The 15,894-nt window shown below is 44.4% G+C and overlaps 1 protein-coding gene and 1 pseudogene across 1 annotated transcript; both read left to right on the top strand.

Annotated features, from left to right (window-relative positions):
• Positions 1–2,808: 2,808 nt before the first annotated feature.
• LOC123070913 (receptor-like protein EIX2) lies at positions 2,809–6,098 on the top strand (annotated as a pseudogene).
• Positions 6,099–8,070: 1,972 nt separating this feature from the next.
• Positions 8,071–14,902, top strand: LOC123183399 (uncharacterized). Its single transcript, XM_044596206.1, has 4 exons — positions 8,071–8,199; positions 8,313–8,406; positions 14,105–14,178; positions 14,318–14,902. The coding sequence occupies exons 2-4, from the start codon at positions 8,323–8,325 to the stop codon at positions 14,577–14,579; spliced, it is 420 nt and encodes a 139-aa protein (XP_044452141.1). The 5' UTR covers positions 8,071–8,199; positions 8,313–8,322; the 3' UTR covers positions 14,580–14,902.
• The last annotated feature ends 992 nt before the right edge of the window (positions 14,903–15,894 follow it).

Here is a 15,894-nt window from a genome sequence, read left to right as displayed (position 1 = left end):
AAATTCAGAATAACATGACAACAATCAATGTTGAGACTTATTTCAATGTATGCAATGCTGACTTTGTCCCTTGGTGCTTGGATGGGGAGGAGTATAGTACAATGTTCAAAACATAGAAGAGAGTTCATCCCTTGCCAATTATGCCACGGGTCACGCACCCCTTCTCGCGTCAATTACCACTTTCTTTCCTAAGACCATGTTCTTCTACGAGAGGTTGTGGAGCAAGTACCATATTTCCGTCCTCCATTAGTTCTGCGTGGAGATTGATCTCGCACCACGATCCCATTGAAAAGAGTGGTTGCTCGTCTGAGTCAATGTCACGGTAGCTATAAGTGATGGGATCGACTCCTAGAAGATTAGGATGACACATCTTTCTAAGGTCATTGCATCTGAGAGCAAGTTGATGTGCTAGCCGCTTGCACATCAGGGCACTGTCTGGCTAGGGTGTCAATTATATTTGGGTTGTCTATTTTTTTCTCCTTGTCGTCTCTTAGTGCCCCCCCCCCCCCCCCCAATTTTCTTATGAGAATGATGTTACCTGTAATTGGGTTGATCAACCCCGAGATTTTCTTGCAAACTCCTTAGCCAACAATGTAATGATTTTGCCAAATCAAAAAGCTAGTCATGATGGCATTTCACAAAAAGAAATTAGCTGCCATTAGCCCTTTAATTAATACTCCCTCCGTTCCAGAATATAAGGTATTAAGGTGTATTGATTTTTTTGCAAGTCAAACCTATGTGTTTAACCAATATTATGTAATAAAATATCAACATCAACATCTACAATAAATAAAATATGAAAATATTTTTCCTGGTGAATCTAATGATACAAATTTGGTAATGTAGATATTGATTTTTTTTAAAAGAGACTTGGTCAAACATGCACTTGTTTGACATTAAAAAAGCTAATACATATTATATTAAGAATGAAAATAGTACTTAAAACGCACGCATGCATGGCCTCTTTGCTCCATTTTAAGAAAAGAAATATACTAATATCGCGAAGATAATAATTACGCTCAGCTTCTGCACCAACAAGATATATCAAAAAATCTAAAATACACACAGCCCGAACACAAAACAGTAAAGAAAGGAAAGAAACAAAGGTCTCGACACAATTATCAACTTGTCTCAGCAGCAGCACTCAAACCATCACCAAAGACAACACCCCAAAAACAGGCTCCATGCATGTACATAAGAAATATCATTTGTGCAAATTATCATCAGATTAATTTCTTAGCTATATGTTCTTATTTTCGTACCATGCGTAGTACAAAATCTTGTCGAACAGGCTTTGTTGCACGCGTGCACCCGACCCGGCTAAACATGTACTGTACGGCAACATCACCGATCAGGTAACCGGCTATGTACGCGCCTATCCGGCCGGTGCAAGTATTTGTATACATATGCACACGACGGTGCGTACAAATGGCCATGATCATGCATGTCAGCATCCTATACTTGTCACGATGTACTTAGAGTTACTACACATGAAGGAGCACCCACATGCACGGATCAATCTCTAGCTAATGTACTAGTGCACGTGTATCCTTGACATTGCATATTTCTCCTCCTCCTTTTTTCTACAATGCCAAGATAAATATTTTGACAGATCTACAAAACCGCTTCAAATGAGTAATTAAAGAAAAACTACCACAATTTGTGGAACCGTACCTACATATTCATCGCTCGCCGTGCCTGCAGGTCGCGCTGCGGGGAGGCCCCAAGCCGCCGCCCGGTCGCTCGCCGTGCCTGCAGGTCGCGCTGCGGGGAGGCCCCAAGCCGCGCCCGGTCGCTCGCCTCGCCTGAAGGTCGCGCCATCTCCTCCAAATGCAGTCGCGCCGCTGGAGTACTTCATCTTCCCCGCCTCCGGTGAAGGCCGCCGCCGTCTCGATCTCTTTCTCCGGTGACCGGCATGCCTCCTCTGCAGTTTCATCGCCTCCAGAGGTTCTTCCTAAGCTTCCTGCGGGTTCGGAACCACGCGACGTGCGGAAGTGTGGAGCACAACGTAATGGTGAACACGGGCATGGAGCAACTGTCGATGGCCATGTTCTGCAACCGCCGGACCGACCTGCTGCTGGCGTCCATGGCGGAGCTGATGTCGCCGGAGCGGCTGGCGACGGCTGGTCTCCTCCGTCCCTCTTGCCATCATTCGCCGCCGGCGACAGGGACTACCCCTGCTCTTCCTCCATGGGGAATTTTAGAGAAAGGAGATAGGAATGACATGTGGGCCCCATATGTTGACGGTCAAACTTAATGGTGCTGACTTTTTCAGTTCTGACGTGTGGGCCAACCCTGTCATAATCGAGTTTAAACGAGTCAAATATGCCACTTTTCATGCATGGTAGTTTTTAGTCAAAAGATTAGTGAAAAAGTGATAGTTTTCGGCACAAATTTGTAAAGTGGTAGTGTGTAGGCACGGTTCGATGAATTGTGGTAGTTTTTTGTTAAATACTCGCTTCAAACAGACTTTAATTTGATTGGTTTGCAACATGAATTTTTACGTGTAACTTGAACTCATCCACTAACTTTTTTTCGCGGATTAGTTGGAGCCATGGCGAGCTGGCGTTTGCGATGTCTTCCTGGTCAACAATAGAGCGGCAGACTGATAGTCACGGCTCTGACTGTGATTGGTGTGTGGGTGGGTATCACTCATCTCAATCTCAAGTTGTGGTAGCCAAGAGTCCCCAACAGGCAGCTCTGACTGTGATTGGTGTGTGGGTGGGTATCACTCATCTCAATCTCAAGTTGTGGTAGCCAAGAGTCCCCAACAGGCAACAGGATACGGCACAAAGGTTTTCTCCTTCACACACACTTCACTCGGTAGAAACTGTGCCACGACCATGTTTTCCTTCAAGGCATCCTCATCCATACCCGGAGCAACAACGCAATGGCTGCATCAAGCTTCCTCTTTCTGGCCATCCTAGCTGCCTCGATCACCGCCACCTTCTCCGGTGTCGATGGAAGATCCAACGGGAGCTGCATCCCGACCGAGAGGGCTGCGCTGCTCTCCTTCAAGGCCGACATCACAGTCGACCCGGCGAATCGCCTCGCATCATGGCAGCAACGACACCATGACTGTTGTCTGTGGAGCGGCATCACCTGCAGCCGCCGGACAGGCCACGCCATCAAGCTCGACCTCCGCAACAATTATCCAGCTTCAGAAGAGGATTATTACCTTGGTCCTGGTGACACCGAAAACCACTCGCTGTGCGGACAGGTATCTTCTTCGCTGCTTGCTCTCCGACATCTCATGCATCTCGACCTCAGCTGGAATATTTTTCTCGGAGATGCAAAGGCCATGCCGGGGTTCCTGGGCTCTCTCCGGAGTTTGAGGTAGCTCAACCTCTCCAACATGCATGGGTTTTCATGGCAGAGTGCCTCCTCAGCTAGGCAACCTCTCCAAACTAGTACAACTTGACATGCACGCCAATTATGACACTGATCTACACACAAATGATATATCTTGGCTAGCATCTCTTGGCTTGCTAGAGCATCTAAACATGGGCGGGATCAACCTCAGTGGAGTCATTGACTGGGTCCATAAGGTCAACGCCCTTCCCAATTTGGTTGTGCTGGCTATGTTTTCATGTGGTCTTATTAAGAGTAATGTTTCATGGTCACTTGTACACCAGAACCTTACAGTTCTTGAGGAGCTTGACCTCTCTTATGACCCTTTCCATGGGCCGTCCGCATCCAACTGGTTTTGGGATGTAACTAGCCTCAAAAGGCTACACTTACAGGGTTGTGAATTATCAGGCACGTTTCCTGACGAGTTGGGCAACTTGACCTTGTTGGAGACTTTTGACGTTCTAGGAAACAACATCCAAGGAATGATACCTACAACCCTGAAAAATATGTGTAACTTACGGTCTCTTGATCTCAGCTTCAACAACATCGGCGGGGGCATAACAGAGGTGATAGATAGGATACCTAATTGTTCTCGGAAAAATTTGCAAGAATTGGGTCTAATGGATGCCAACATCACTGGCACAACATTACAATTTGTGACAAACCTGACTAGCTTATACGTGCTTAATGTCCATGGCAACCAGTTGAGTGGTTCAGTGCCCGTGGAGATTGGCACGCTTGCAAATTTGACCTACTTAAACCTTGGAGACAACACCTTGAGCGGTTCAGTGCCTGCAGAGATTGGCACGCTTACAAGTTTGACTCACTTATACCTTGGACGCAACAACTTGGTGTGATATCAGAAGACCATTTTGCTGGTTTGATGAATTTAGAGTCTCTTGACTTATCCTATAATAATTTGGATGTTATTGTGGACTCACATTGGATACCTCCGTTCAACTTGGAATCGGCATGGTTTTCATCTTGTCATTTAGGTCCCCAATTTCCTAAATGGCTTCGTTGGCAGAAAAGCACCAAGATCCTTCATATTTCAAACACATGCCTAGTTGGTAAGATCCCATATTGGTTTTGGACTACCTTTTCTGATGCTACATATTTGGACATCTCCTTGAACCATCTTAGCGGCAATTTGCCACTCAATCTTGAGTTCAGGTCAGTGATTAAACTTTTAATGCAGCCAAATCTGCTAACTGGTTTGATACCCAAGTTATCAAGAACAATTGAGATATTGGACATATCTAGAAATTCTTTAAATGGCTTTGTGCCAAATTTCCAAGCTCCACAACTACGGGCGGCAGTTCCTTTTTCCAATTCTATAACTGGGACTATTCCGAAAACAATTTGTCGAATGCAAAAATTGCGGGTTTTGGATCTTTCGAACAATCTGCTTTCAAAGGAACTTCCTGATTGTGGTATAAAAGAGCTAAAACAAGGGAACCCGTCTAGCAACAACTCTTCAAAAGTCAGATCTCTGAGATATTTCAGTTTGAGGATCACTAGTTTCCTTCTAAGCAACAACCATTTTTCAAGTGGATTTCCTTTGTTCCTACGACAATGTCCAAGGCTGGTTTTCCTCGATCTAACTCAAAACAAATTCACTGGAGAGTTACCCGGATGGATTAGTGAAGCCATGCCTAGTTTGGTTATGCTACGGTTAAGATCAAACAAATTTTCAGGTCACATTCCAGTTGAAATAATGGGACTTCAAGATGTTCGTATCCTGGATCTGTCCAATAATAACTTTTCTGGGGCCATACCAAAATGTTTAGAAAAATTGAAAGCTTTGACTCACACAGCTACTTCTAATAATACATCATTTGATAATCTTTTTGATGAAGGATATCGTAGCTCTACATCCATGTCCTTTAGTTTGTCTAATGATAGCTTCTTGGTGGTGATAAAAGGGCAGCTGCTTGAGTACAGGGAGAATACTCTATACTTGATGAGCATTGATTTATCTTGCAATAGTTTAATCGGAGAAATCCCGGAGGACCTTACCTCCCTCGTTGGACTCATAAATTTGAATTTATCATCAAACTTGTTGAGTGGAAATATTCCATATAAGATTGGCAACCTTCGCTCACTGGAGTCTCTTGATCTCTCAAAGAACAAACTTGCTGGTGAAATTCCGGAAGGCTTATCAGATTTGACATACTTGAGCTGTCTCAATTTGTCATACAATAATCTGTCAGGAAGAATACCTTCAGGGCATCAACTCGACATCCTCGAGACAAATGATCCAGCTTCCATGTACATTGGTAATCCTGGTCTTTGTGGACTTCCAGTTTCAAGGCAATGCCCACGTCCTCCTAGAGACCCACCCAGCAATGGAGATTCAGCAAGATGGTTTGAATATGGCTCGTCTCAAATGGATTTTCTTATAGGATTAATTGTTGGTTTTGTGGTGGGTGCTTGGATGGTATTTTGCGGGCTTCTATTCATGAAGAGATGGAGGTATACTTATTTTGGGGTATTCGACAAGCTATATGACAGATTGTATGTCATTTCTGTTGTTACTCGCCAAAAAAGGTTCGGGAACACGGGCTAAAATTAAGGAAGAACTGCCGAACGTACCACCATTCGTATAAGGGGAATGAAGTACTTCTTGCTAGTATATTTTATTGTCAAACCCTTTGTCATTCAGAACTTATTGTTGTATTGTATTGTATCTTTGCACATCGGTTGTGCATGCCACATGGTTTCCGCTCTCATATAATAAAATGTATCCTGCTATTACTACCCATTAAGTGTGCACTATTATTTGGAATTACTTGGCTTTCTTGTGCTGCTTGTTGCTAAATGTTGTTTTGAATCATGAGATGTATGGACTGGTTTTGCTAAAGTATGTTCCTTAGTTCTTTCTATGAAACGGATTTTCATATATGCACAACTTCTGATCGCTCGTCGTCTCCTCCAGAATAGTACAAACCGATAGAATCGGTGTATCACAAATAATAGACACTGACTGAACTGACCCGTCCGTTGATTTTAGGATTATATATGTGAAAAGTAATATAGAAACCCGCTGCCCGATCATGATTAGATGAAGTTTATGGTGAAGGAGGCATAAGCGTGGGACTCTATCTCGCCTCTGGTAGTCATGCCCACATCGTCTTGGATCTCCACTAGCTTCGTGTTAGAGCAATTCTAGGTGCACATCGATCTGTTATGCACAAGCAATCAAAAAGGCACAATATACAATATCAAGATTTGTTAACAAGGTTCACCAACATAGCTGCATCCATAAGGCATAACTATGGATGCTCCACCCATGTACTAAACTGACATAGTACAATGATAACAAGCATATGGAGGCTATCAGACAACACTCCAACCACCGCACTATGACAGGTCCGGCCATCCCTGCTATCGTCGTCGGGCCATTCCCCTCGTGATTTCTGTCTATTCTACCATCTTATGTCTAGTCAATTTAGCTACCCGCGGTGCCCTTACATAATATATTTTTTCGACAAAAGCCTTACATAATATGTAGGCCTGGGTTACACATATTCAACTCAAACACATAATCGTCCGCTAATACAAGTCCAATGTAGTCTAATACGTACACATAATATTCTACATATTTATTTTAACACTCCATCTTGGCGATTATAAGATGTTTTAGTTTTTTTCTTCGAATCAGGCATATATAGACGTGTTTTAGTGTGTTTGCTCACTCATTTCAGTCTTTTTTTAGTTCACATTGAAATATCCAAAACATCCTATAATTGTGAATGGAGGGAGTAAGTCTTTTCGGGCATCAACAGAGGTGCGCGCGGTCTTCCATATGTTGCTCACAAGAAGCGATTCCTAAGCTTGCTTTGATTAGGGACTAGCCAGTGCTCGAGCGGTGGAAAGGGGGAGGTGTAACACGCGAAGATGGTCACATGGCAGAGACATGAGAAAAATGTACTTCGGTATATATATTTGTATTTTTTAGAGGGAGGGCAAAGTATATGTGTGTGTGTGTGAGGTCCTGCAAAAACTCATGAATCAAAGTATATACATTAATACCCCCTCTATTCCTCAATAAAAGACATATTAGAGATTTCACTATAGACTACATACAGAGTAAAATGAGTGAATCTACACCGTAAAGGCACTACGGTGAGACGCGAAAACACCCGATCCCATTCCGACCTCGATATATATGTGGAATCGTCTTGCGCCATATGCACTGAAATTGTTCGGGAGACATGATCAAAGCCCGGAGAAAGAGCTAGAAAACTAAGAAAAGCGTTAGCGCATTGGACTTGAAATCCAAATTGTGCTAGCTGACAGAATATAACAAAGAAATATTGGTTCTGACTGGTTGGTAAAAGGACTCTAAATCCTTTGAGTGGTTCGATTCCATAATAGAACAATGAATGAAATGGATGAATGAAAGCCATGTAAAGTATACACCATATTTAGTTCATAGTGGAATATCTAAAATGTCTTATATTTAGAAACGGAGAGAGTAATGAAAATAAATTTAAAATAAAGTTTCGATGGGAACAAGAAAAAAGAAAGAGAAGGAATTCACCTCGCAAAAAGAGAGAGAGAGAGAGAAGGAATTCGAGCGAGGGTGGGTGAGTGGGTCTCATTCTCGCCCATGGGCCGGGCCTGCTCGTGAGGCTACCCACTCACTGTGTACACTGGCGCGGCCCTCTCCGTCAGCTGGTACTTCTAGATAGATAGCTTCACTCACAGAAAAGGAAAAAAAATAGCATTTCAGTCCACCACTTTCTTCTTCTCGGCGACGGCGGCGGACAGCGGGCGGGCGAGCGAGCGAGCGAGGAACTCTAACCCTAACCCTAACCCTAACCAGCAGTTCCGATCCGCAAGGTAGGCTCCAACCCCTAACCCCAATCAGTAGCTCCGACCCGCAATGTAGGTTCCAACCCGGCCGGATTTCTCGATTCTTGGGGCGAGGGCGATTGATGCCTCCTTGTCTGCAGGGCTGCGACGATGGCGGCGGCGACGAGGATCCTGCGCCCGGCGGGGCTTCCAGTTCCAGGGGAGGGGCTTCGCCGGCTCGTCCACACCCGCCAGGTACCTTGGCCCGCTGTGTTTCCTAGCTCTGTGGCCCGACGTTGTTGCTCCGATTGGTGTAGTGGAGGCCCTCCGTTACTCTGTATCTATTGCTCTGTATTCTGCTGTATCATACTACTGTCATAGGGATGCACGGGGCACGCCTATCCTTGAAACAAGCATCTTTTTTTTTCCCAACACATCTAGATACATCCATACCTGCGACGAGTAATTCGGAACGGAGGGAGTAGCAGATTGTTGCTCTGATTGGTTGGTGGGGGTCCTCCGTTCTTCTCTCCATGCTATTATCTATTAGCAGTACGTATATCACAGGGATGCACATTTTTCATTGATTTCCATTGGTTGATGATCAACTTCCTAGCCTGAGTGTGTGTTGCTATTTTGGTAAAACTGACATCTATCGGTTTCCAACTAGTAGCTTTGTTGTATTTTGCTCTGTACCATTGCTACGTGATCAACTGCCTAGCATGAATGTATTGATATTTTTTGGTAAAATTGACATCTATTGGTTATTTGGTTTCCATCTAGCTTTGTATTTTGCTGGACAAGTGGTAGATGATCAACTGCCTGGCATGATTGCCTTGCTGTTTGTGCAAAATCGACATCTTTTGGTCTCCAACTAGTTTTATATTCTGCTGTGCCATTGGTAGATGATCAATTGCGTAGCATGAATGAAGGCCTTGATATTTTGGTAGAAATCGACATAAGGTGTGTTTGCTCTTTGCTGTATGTAGATCCTATCTCTTGCCAAGATTGTTGTTTAGTCATCAATTCTCAGTGCCACTTCTACCTAACATCAGCGTCTTTTTTTTTCCAACTAGGATTGTTTCTCTCCGTTATTCTCCATACTACTCCCTCCGTCCCAAAATATAAGAACGTTTTTGACACTATATTCTGGGACATAGGGAGTATCATCTATTATGTCTGTCACAGGAATGCACAGATATCCTTGAAATAGGGATCTCTTTTTTGAGGGGTACAAAACACCCATTACAACTCAGATATCAGTCGCTCCTTCCAAAGAATTTCCATATGGTCCCCATGAACTCTTGTATGTGCAGTGCAGCTACGCCATGAGCCAATTTGTTGCATTCCCTGCTGATTGCTGTGACCCACCATGAAGTGAAATTCTTTACTATGCCCTTTATATAAGCAATGATTCGGAAACCAGCTGATCGAGCATAGACATCAGGCTCTAGTTCCTTCGCCTCCATTCCGCAATCAGTCTCTATCAGGACAGTCCCCTCATAGAGGACAGCTAGCTCTTTCAAGCCTTTCAGTGTTCCCAACGCTTCTGCCTCCTCAACTGTGTTGCATACTCCAATGTCGCGCCTAACCGACTTGATCACCTCCCTCCGCAGTTCCTAGCGACTGCACCAAACCCACCCCTTCCCTAGATCGGTGAGGAATGATGCACCAGAGTTATGTTTGATTGATTCCTTGTCAGGTCAGGTGGGTGCCATTTTTCCGGATGAAGCCCCAATAATGGTTGCATGCGAGGTCTCCTAACCGAACCGATGACCTCTATTCCCCTCTCGTTATTGGTATCCACCCCGCATTGCATCAACTCTTCCACATACCTCTTCAGAAAGCCTACAGGTTCAGCAATCATCGCTTTGCCCTGGTGATATATATATATGCAGTCATCCTGTAAGTGCCAGGCTCACCAAAGGAGCAGCAGAATTCTTGTGCAAGTGTTCTCATCACTGTTGTCAAGGAGGATTTGTAGCCAATCCTTCCCAGTATACCTGAAACATTCTTCTGGTGGTAGATCCCAACACGCCCTCATTCCCTGTCTAAGGGACCTACTCTTGGTGCAGGAAATAATGCATGATGTTCATCTTCTTCCTCACAGCCACAAATGTTGCATGTGCTATCTGATTTGAGTGTGCGCTTCCATTCATTCCTCTTCGTTGGAAGAGTGCTGGTGGCTACTCTGCAACTAAAAATCCTGACCTTCGGCGGCACTTTGGCTTTCCAAATCAAGTCCAAAATGCTCCTCTCATCCGCCTCCCTCAAAGAACTACTGACTTGAGGCTCGGCCTGCTGCTTAATTTGAACTGCAAGTCTATAGGCACTCCCGACAGTGAAAACTACAGATAGTTTGTAATGCCACGCCAAACAATCCTATGAATATGAACGAGGGATCTTGATCTTGCATATCTCATCAGCATCAAATGGGTAGAATAGTTGCCTCACTAAATCCTCATTCCATTCTTTCGTGTCATTGTTAACGAGTTGGTTAACCCATCTTAGCCTAGAGTGCTTCTTGAAATTTGCCACCTTCAGACCATTTTTCCTTGGAATCCACTGGTCTCTTTGGATTTGAATTTTGTTCCCGCTGCCTACTATCCAAATCAGATCTTGCTTAAGAAGTTGGAGGCTAAATTCTATCCCTCTCCAAGCTGGAGAAGCATCCATGGCAAAACCATATCCAACAACTCCCCCTTTAGATAATATTTGGATTTTAGTGCTCGCACACAAAGGCTATACATCTCTGAATAAGCCACCAGCCCTATCTTGCAAAAGCCAAACTTACACAGAGCCCCTTCAAGGAATCTTTAGTCCACTCTTCATATGCCTTTGCCCAGTCCAACTTATAAGCATAGTGTGTATCCCTAGGATTCTTACTATGTTGGATTTTCTGAAAGCATTCAAAGGTGATAATTGCATTGTCAGTAATCATTCTGCCCAGGATGAATGCACTCTCTCTGAAACGAGCTCATCAAGCAAGGGTTGAAGACGGTTAATCAAGCATTTTGCTATTACCTTATAAATAACATTGCACAATCTTATCGGTCTATAGTCTTTCAAACATGGGGGTTTGCTTCCTTTGGGGATAAGAACGATGACTGTGATTAACTCCTTCTGGCATCACCCCATCCTGAAAGAAACGGAACAGCCGCAATAACATCATTTTTCAAAGCCCCCCCAATTCCTTTGAAAGAATCGGGCCGGAAAACCATTCGGCCCGGGGCCTTTAGTGGACCAATCTGAAACATCGCGTCACTTATTTCTTTTTCCATGAACTCTTTTGTCAGTCCTTTATTCATGTCGGGCGTGTCCTTTGCAGTTAACATTTCTAACACTTCTTGCGGTATCACATTCTCGTCTCTTGTGTATAGATCTTTAAAGAAGGATGTGGTCATACTTTGTATATCCTCTTGTTTATCAACCCACTGTCTGTTCTCATCCTTCAACATGCTGATGGAATTCTTCTTTTGACACAAAGTTGCCTTCTGCTGAAAATACCTAGTGTTTTTGTCCCCTTCCCTAATTTCTGTAGCCCTCGACAGTTGCCTCCACATCACCTTCTCTCGTAGTAAATATTCATCAAATTTTCTTTAGTAATTCGCTGAATGCTTCTGTCCCTGTCCACGGTTGCAGGTTTCCTCCACAGCCATGCCAGCTCTTTCCCCAGCTTGCTAATTTTTGATTTGACGGACCCGAATTCCCTCTTAGCCATACCTGTAGTGACTAGTGACCGCTGCATGTTACCCAGCTTAATTGAGACGTCAGCGAGAGAAGCAGTGACACCACCCTTCTTCCAAGACTCGGCAATGCTATTTTGTAGCGATCCAACTCTCTCTCACATATGCTCGTATCTGAAAGGTCTCTATCCAGTACTTGTATTCTGTCGGCCCACTAGGCAAAGGAGAAGAGGTACATGATCTGACCGAGAAGACACCACATGTGTAACTGTAGCAGCAGGGAAATAAATCAGACCAGCATGGAGTTGCCATGGCCCCATCAATCCGTACCTTAATATTCTTCCACCCACTTTACTTGTTATTTTAAGTCCAGGGATAACCCCTGGTCAAAGCGATTACAATCTTGCAAGCACTTCCTGAACTTTGCCATTTGTCCCTCTGACCTTTCTGCATAGGAGAAATGTTCTGACTGCCACATCGTTTCGTTTAAGTCCCTGATCATCAACCATGGTTCATTAGCACTCGGTTTAATCATTTTAAGCAATGACCACATCAAGTGCCTATCTTGGACTCTAGGTTCTCCATAGACAAAGGTACCCCGCCACTTCGGGCCATGGGGATCATCATGCACAATCACATCAAAATGCCTCAGTCCATACGATACAAGTTTTATTTTTATTGTTTCATCCCAAAACAATGCCATCCCAGCACCCTTTCCCTTACCATCATGGGTCAGGCAGTGCTTGAGGCCCAGCCTCCATTTTATTCCTTTCACCTTATCTTCGCATTGTTGGGTCTCGGAGAGGAAGACGATCCTTGGGCGGTGAGCTTGCACGAGTTGCACGAGCTCTTGAACTGTCTGGGGCAGCTTAGGAGGCTCAAGGCTCCTGGCCTGATGGAATGCTGCTCATCTCCCCACCTCACTGTTTTTGAAGTCCGCGGCCCTGCTCCCATATCCTTTCCTCTGTCAGGTGGATTGTCCGGTTGGGATTTGTGAATCCAAACCTTCTTTCTTTGCCTTCCCCAAACCTTTTGATCCCGGTTCAGAACAGTAGCAACTTTCTGAATCTCTTTCATGTTCGCTGCACCTGTACCACCTTGAGACACATGCTCTGAATCACTCTTTTCCCATCGATCATTGTTTCCTGTAGGCCCCATCTTGCATCATGATCAATTGCGCAAGATTTCTGCTGGTTCCTTTCCACTACGCTTTGAGCTCTTCCTGTACCACATTGAGGTCCACTCATTAACTCACCTTGCTGCTCATCATCCACAGATTGTTGATCATCCACAGCCGGTCTGTCCTAGATCTTGTACCGTCTGCTCCCTTGATTCAGCCTGACGCACCTACGCTATCTCCAACAAATTCTTACCTGCAGATTTGCCTCCCATAGTTTCCTTGATCCTGATGCGGTCCAAGATCAGTGACGTACAAAGATCTCTCCTCTCAGGATACCTTATGATCCTTGGCCCATGATCGGAGCATGGCGTCCATCCTGTTTCTGTTAGATGCTCCACGATAACTCGCTACGACATTAGGGCACCCCAGACTGAGGCGACTCGGTGGTGGCTACCCATTGGGGCCACATCTTTTTTTATTGATTTCCATTGGTACATATCAACTGCCATCTTCTGGTCTCCAACTAGTGTTGTATTTTGCGGTACCAATTGGTAGACGATTAACTGCCTAGCATGAATGTGGTGATATTTTGGTAAAACCCAACATCTTTTGGTCTAAACTGGTTTTATATTTTGCTGTGCCATTGGTAGATAATCAACTGCGTTGCATGAATGCCTCGATATTTTGGCAAAATCGACATCTTTTGGTCTGTGGCCCGATGTTCTTGCTCACATTTCACTCTTGCTCCGATTGGTGGAGGCCCTCCATTCTTCTCGACATACTATTCTATATTAATATCATATCATTAGGATGGAAGGTTATCCTTAAAACATGCGTCTTTTTTATTTGCAGCTAGATTTAGATTGTTATTTTGCTGTGCTGCTTGACATGTTGGTAAATTCGGCATCTTGTTTTAATTTCCATTGGCAGATGACCAACTGCCTAGCAACTTTGAAATGGACAGTAAATGAAATTCCTTTTCGCATGATTTTGTGTGTGTGTGTGTGCTCTTATTGTCAAATGGCCAGCAAAACCAAACTTCTTTTTGCTTAGAATTTTGATTGATATGTGCTGCTGGTACAGTAGACCACGTCTCTTGTCAAGATTGTTTAGTCATCAATTCTCAACGCTGCTTCTGTATTCCCAGAATTCCGCACCCGCCCGTGGGTCACAAATCCAGCAGAAGAAAAAGGAGCTGTACGCGGCTTCCCAGCCACACTGGTATGTGCTAAGACACTGTACACGCATGAGATGGTACAATATCAACCATATGTAGACATAGATGTTTGTTCTGTTTTTCCTCTGCTACAGGAGTTGTATATATATTCCTTACCATCTGATCCCAACTACCTACCTGCAGGCGCCCGGTAACTACAGCCAAAAAGGTGATCAAGTGGACTGCGATCACTCTTGGTGCGGTCGCTGTGGGTGCTCTTGCCACTGCAGATGGGCAGGACGATTGGCCTGAGTGTCATGGGTGTGGCGCATGTGTTCCCAAGAAGTGCAACCAGTGCGGGTGGAACCTCCCGCGTCCGAGCGCTGAAGCAATCCAGGCTGCCTCAGAGTGTGGCCAAGCAAGTGGAGCAGCGCAGAATCAAAAGGAAACTGCAGAAGTGAAGTGAAGATGAAATGCATCTTGTTTGATGGAGAAGCAAGACGGATATCAGTTCTATATATTCCAGCACTATATTATGTATTTCTCTTCAAATGTATGTCTATGATCTGCCACCTATGACTTGAGTAGTAGTATTACTGGATGATCTGTGATCGCATTGTAAGATATCCGTGATTTGGCAGACATGGTATGTTATCCTTTCAGTCTAGAACTTGAGTAGTAGTAGTAGTAGTACTGGATGATCGGTGATGGCATTGTGAGATAATCTGTGATGTTGCTGACATGACATGGTATGTTATCTTCCTCCCATTTGAGTAAATTCTATATGAAGATGAGTAGATGCATTGTTATCGGCGTGAGCAGCGTCGAGGCCCGCTCAGGTAGGGCTACTGCTGCTGCTGCCATGGTGTGAATTCCCTCCTGAATATCATAGATGTTACAGTGTAAACTGAGCATCATAGAGCAGTAGGGTAAATTACCATGAACAGTACAGATCAGATGTGAAAGTAGAAAGTTTGGTATCAGATGACAGCAAAGGAAATTACCAGGAAGGCAGGAACTGTGAAGGTAGAAGTGCATCCACGAACTGAATTCCTAGAAACATGGAAGCTTATTTACAACTGGGACTCAGGGACCGTGAGAATCAGAACCGTTCGTCGACAATTCAGAATGAATGCCGTGTGATCGGAGGAACATATCGAGACATGCAGACTGTTGTGCCAGCGTAGAGAAAAATGGATGGATGGAAACTTGTGAGCTTTGTGTTTAGTTGTGCCATGTTTCCTTCCTGTTTCGGATGGAAGAAGACGATGAACTGAGTTAATATGCCGACGTAAACATTAGCGTCGTTTGGCATTGAGAAAATGCTGAGACATTAAGAATGTAGTGCCAACATGGAGACAAGGAAGATGGATGTCAACTCTCAAGTATTGATGGTCGCCGATGAATTGTGGATCTGATTGTGTCTTCATGTTATGCAGTGGCCTTCAAAGGTGTCTTCCGCGTGGAATGGACATGGCTGCTTCGTGCCTTGGTCCTCTAGCTCCTTTTCCGACTATCGACGTTCGACCAGATTCGGCATCGTCAGGGAGCTTGTGAGGTTCTGTCTCCCCGCATTTGATTTTGCAGAGGATGATACGAGGGACGAGGCAATGTACCAGTGTAAATACTCTATTTTTTTGCGGATACCAGTGTAAATACTCGTGACATGGCATCGGGAGAAAAATATTGAGGCATGACGAATGTTGTGCCAACGCTGAGAAACAAAAAAAAATGGCTTATGAACTGTCATTGACTGCAATAATTTATGACTGGTCATGGTT

Source organism: Triticum aestivum, chromosome 1A (assembly GCF_018294505.1).
Source record: "Triticum aestivum cultivar Chinese Spring chromosome 1A, IWGSC CS RefSeq v2.1, whole genome shotgun sequence".
NCBI lineage: Eukaryota > Viridiplantae > Streptophyta > Magnoliopsida > Poales > Poaceae > Triticum > Triticum aestivum.
This window is presented reverse-complemented; position numbering and strand designations above follow the sequence as displayed.

What these genes read in the sequence shown, in the direction of transcription:
- LOC123183399 (XM_044596206.1), top strand. Translation starts at nt 8,323, where the DNA reads ATGGCGGCGGCGACGAGGATCCTGCGCCCGGCGGGGCTTCCAGTTCCA. An exon ending in GGCTCGTCCACACCCGCCAG is followed by an intron (nt 8,407 to 14,104) that starts GTACCTTGGCCC and finishes CTGTATTCCCAG; the next exon opens with AATTCCGCACCCGCCCGTGG. An exon ending in GCGGCTTCCCAGCCACACTG is followed by an intron (nt 14,179 to 14,317) that starts GTATGTGCTAAG and finishes ACCTACCTGCAG; the next exon opens with GCGCCCGGTAACTACAGCCA.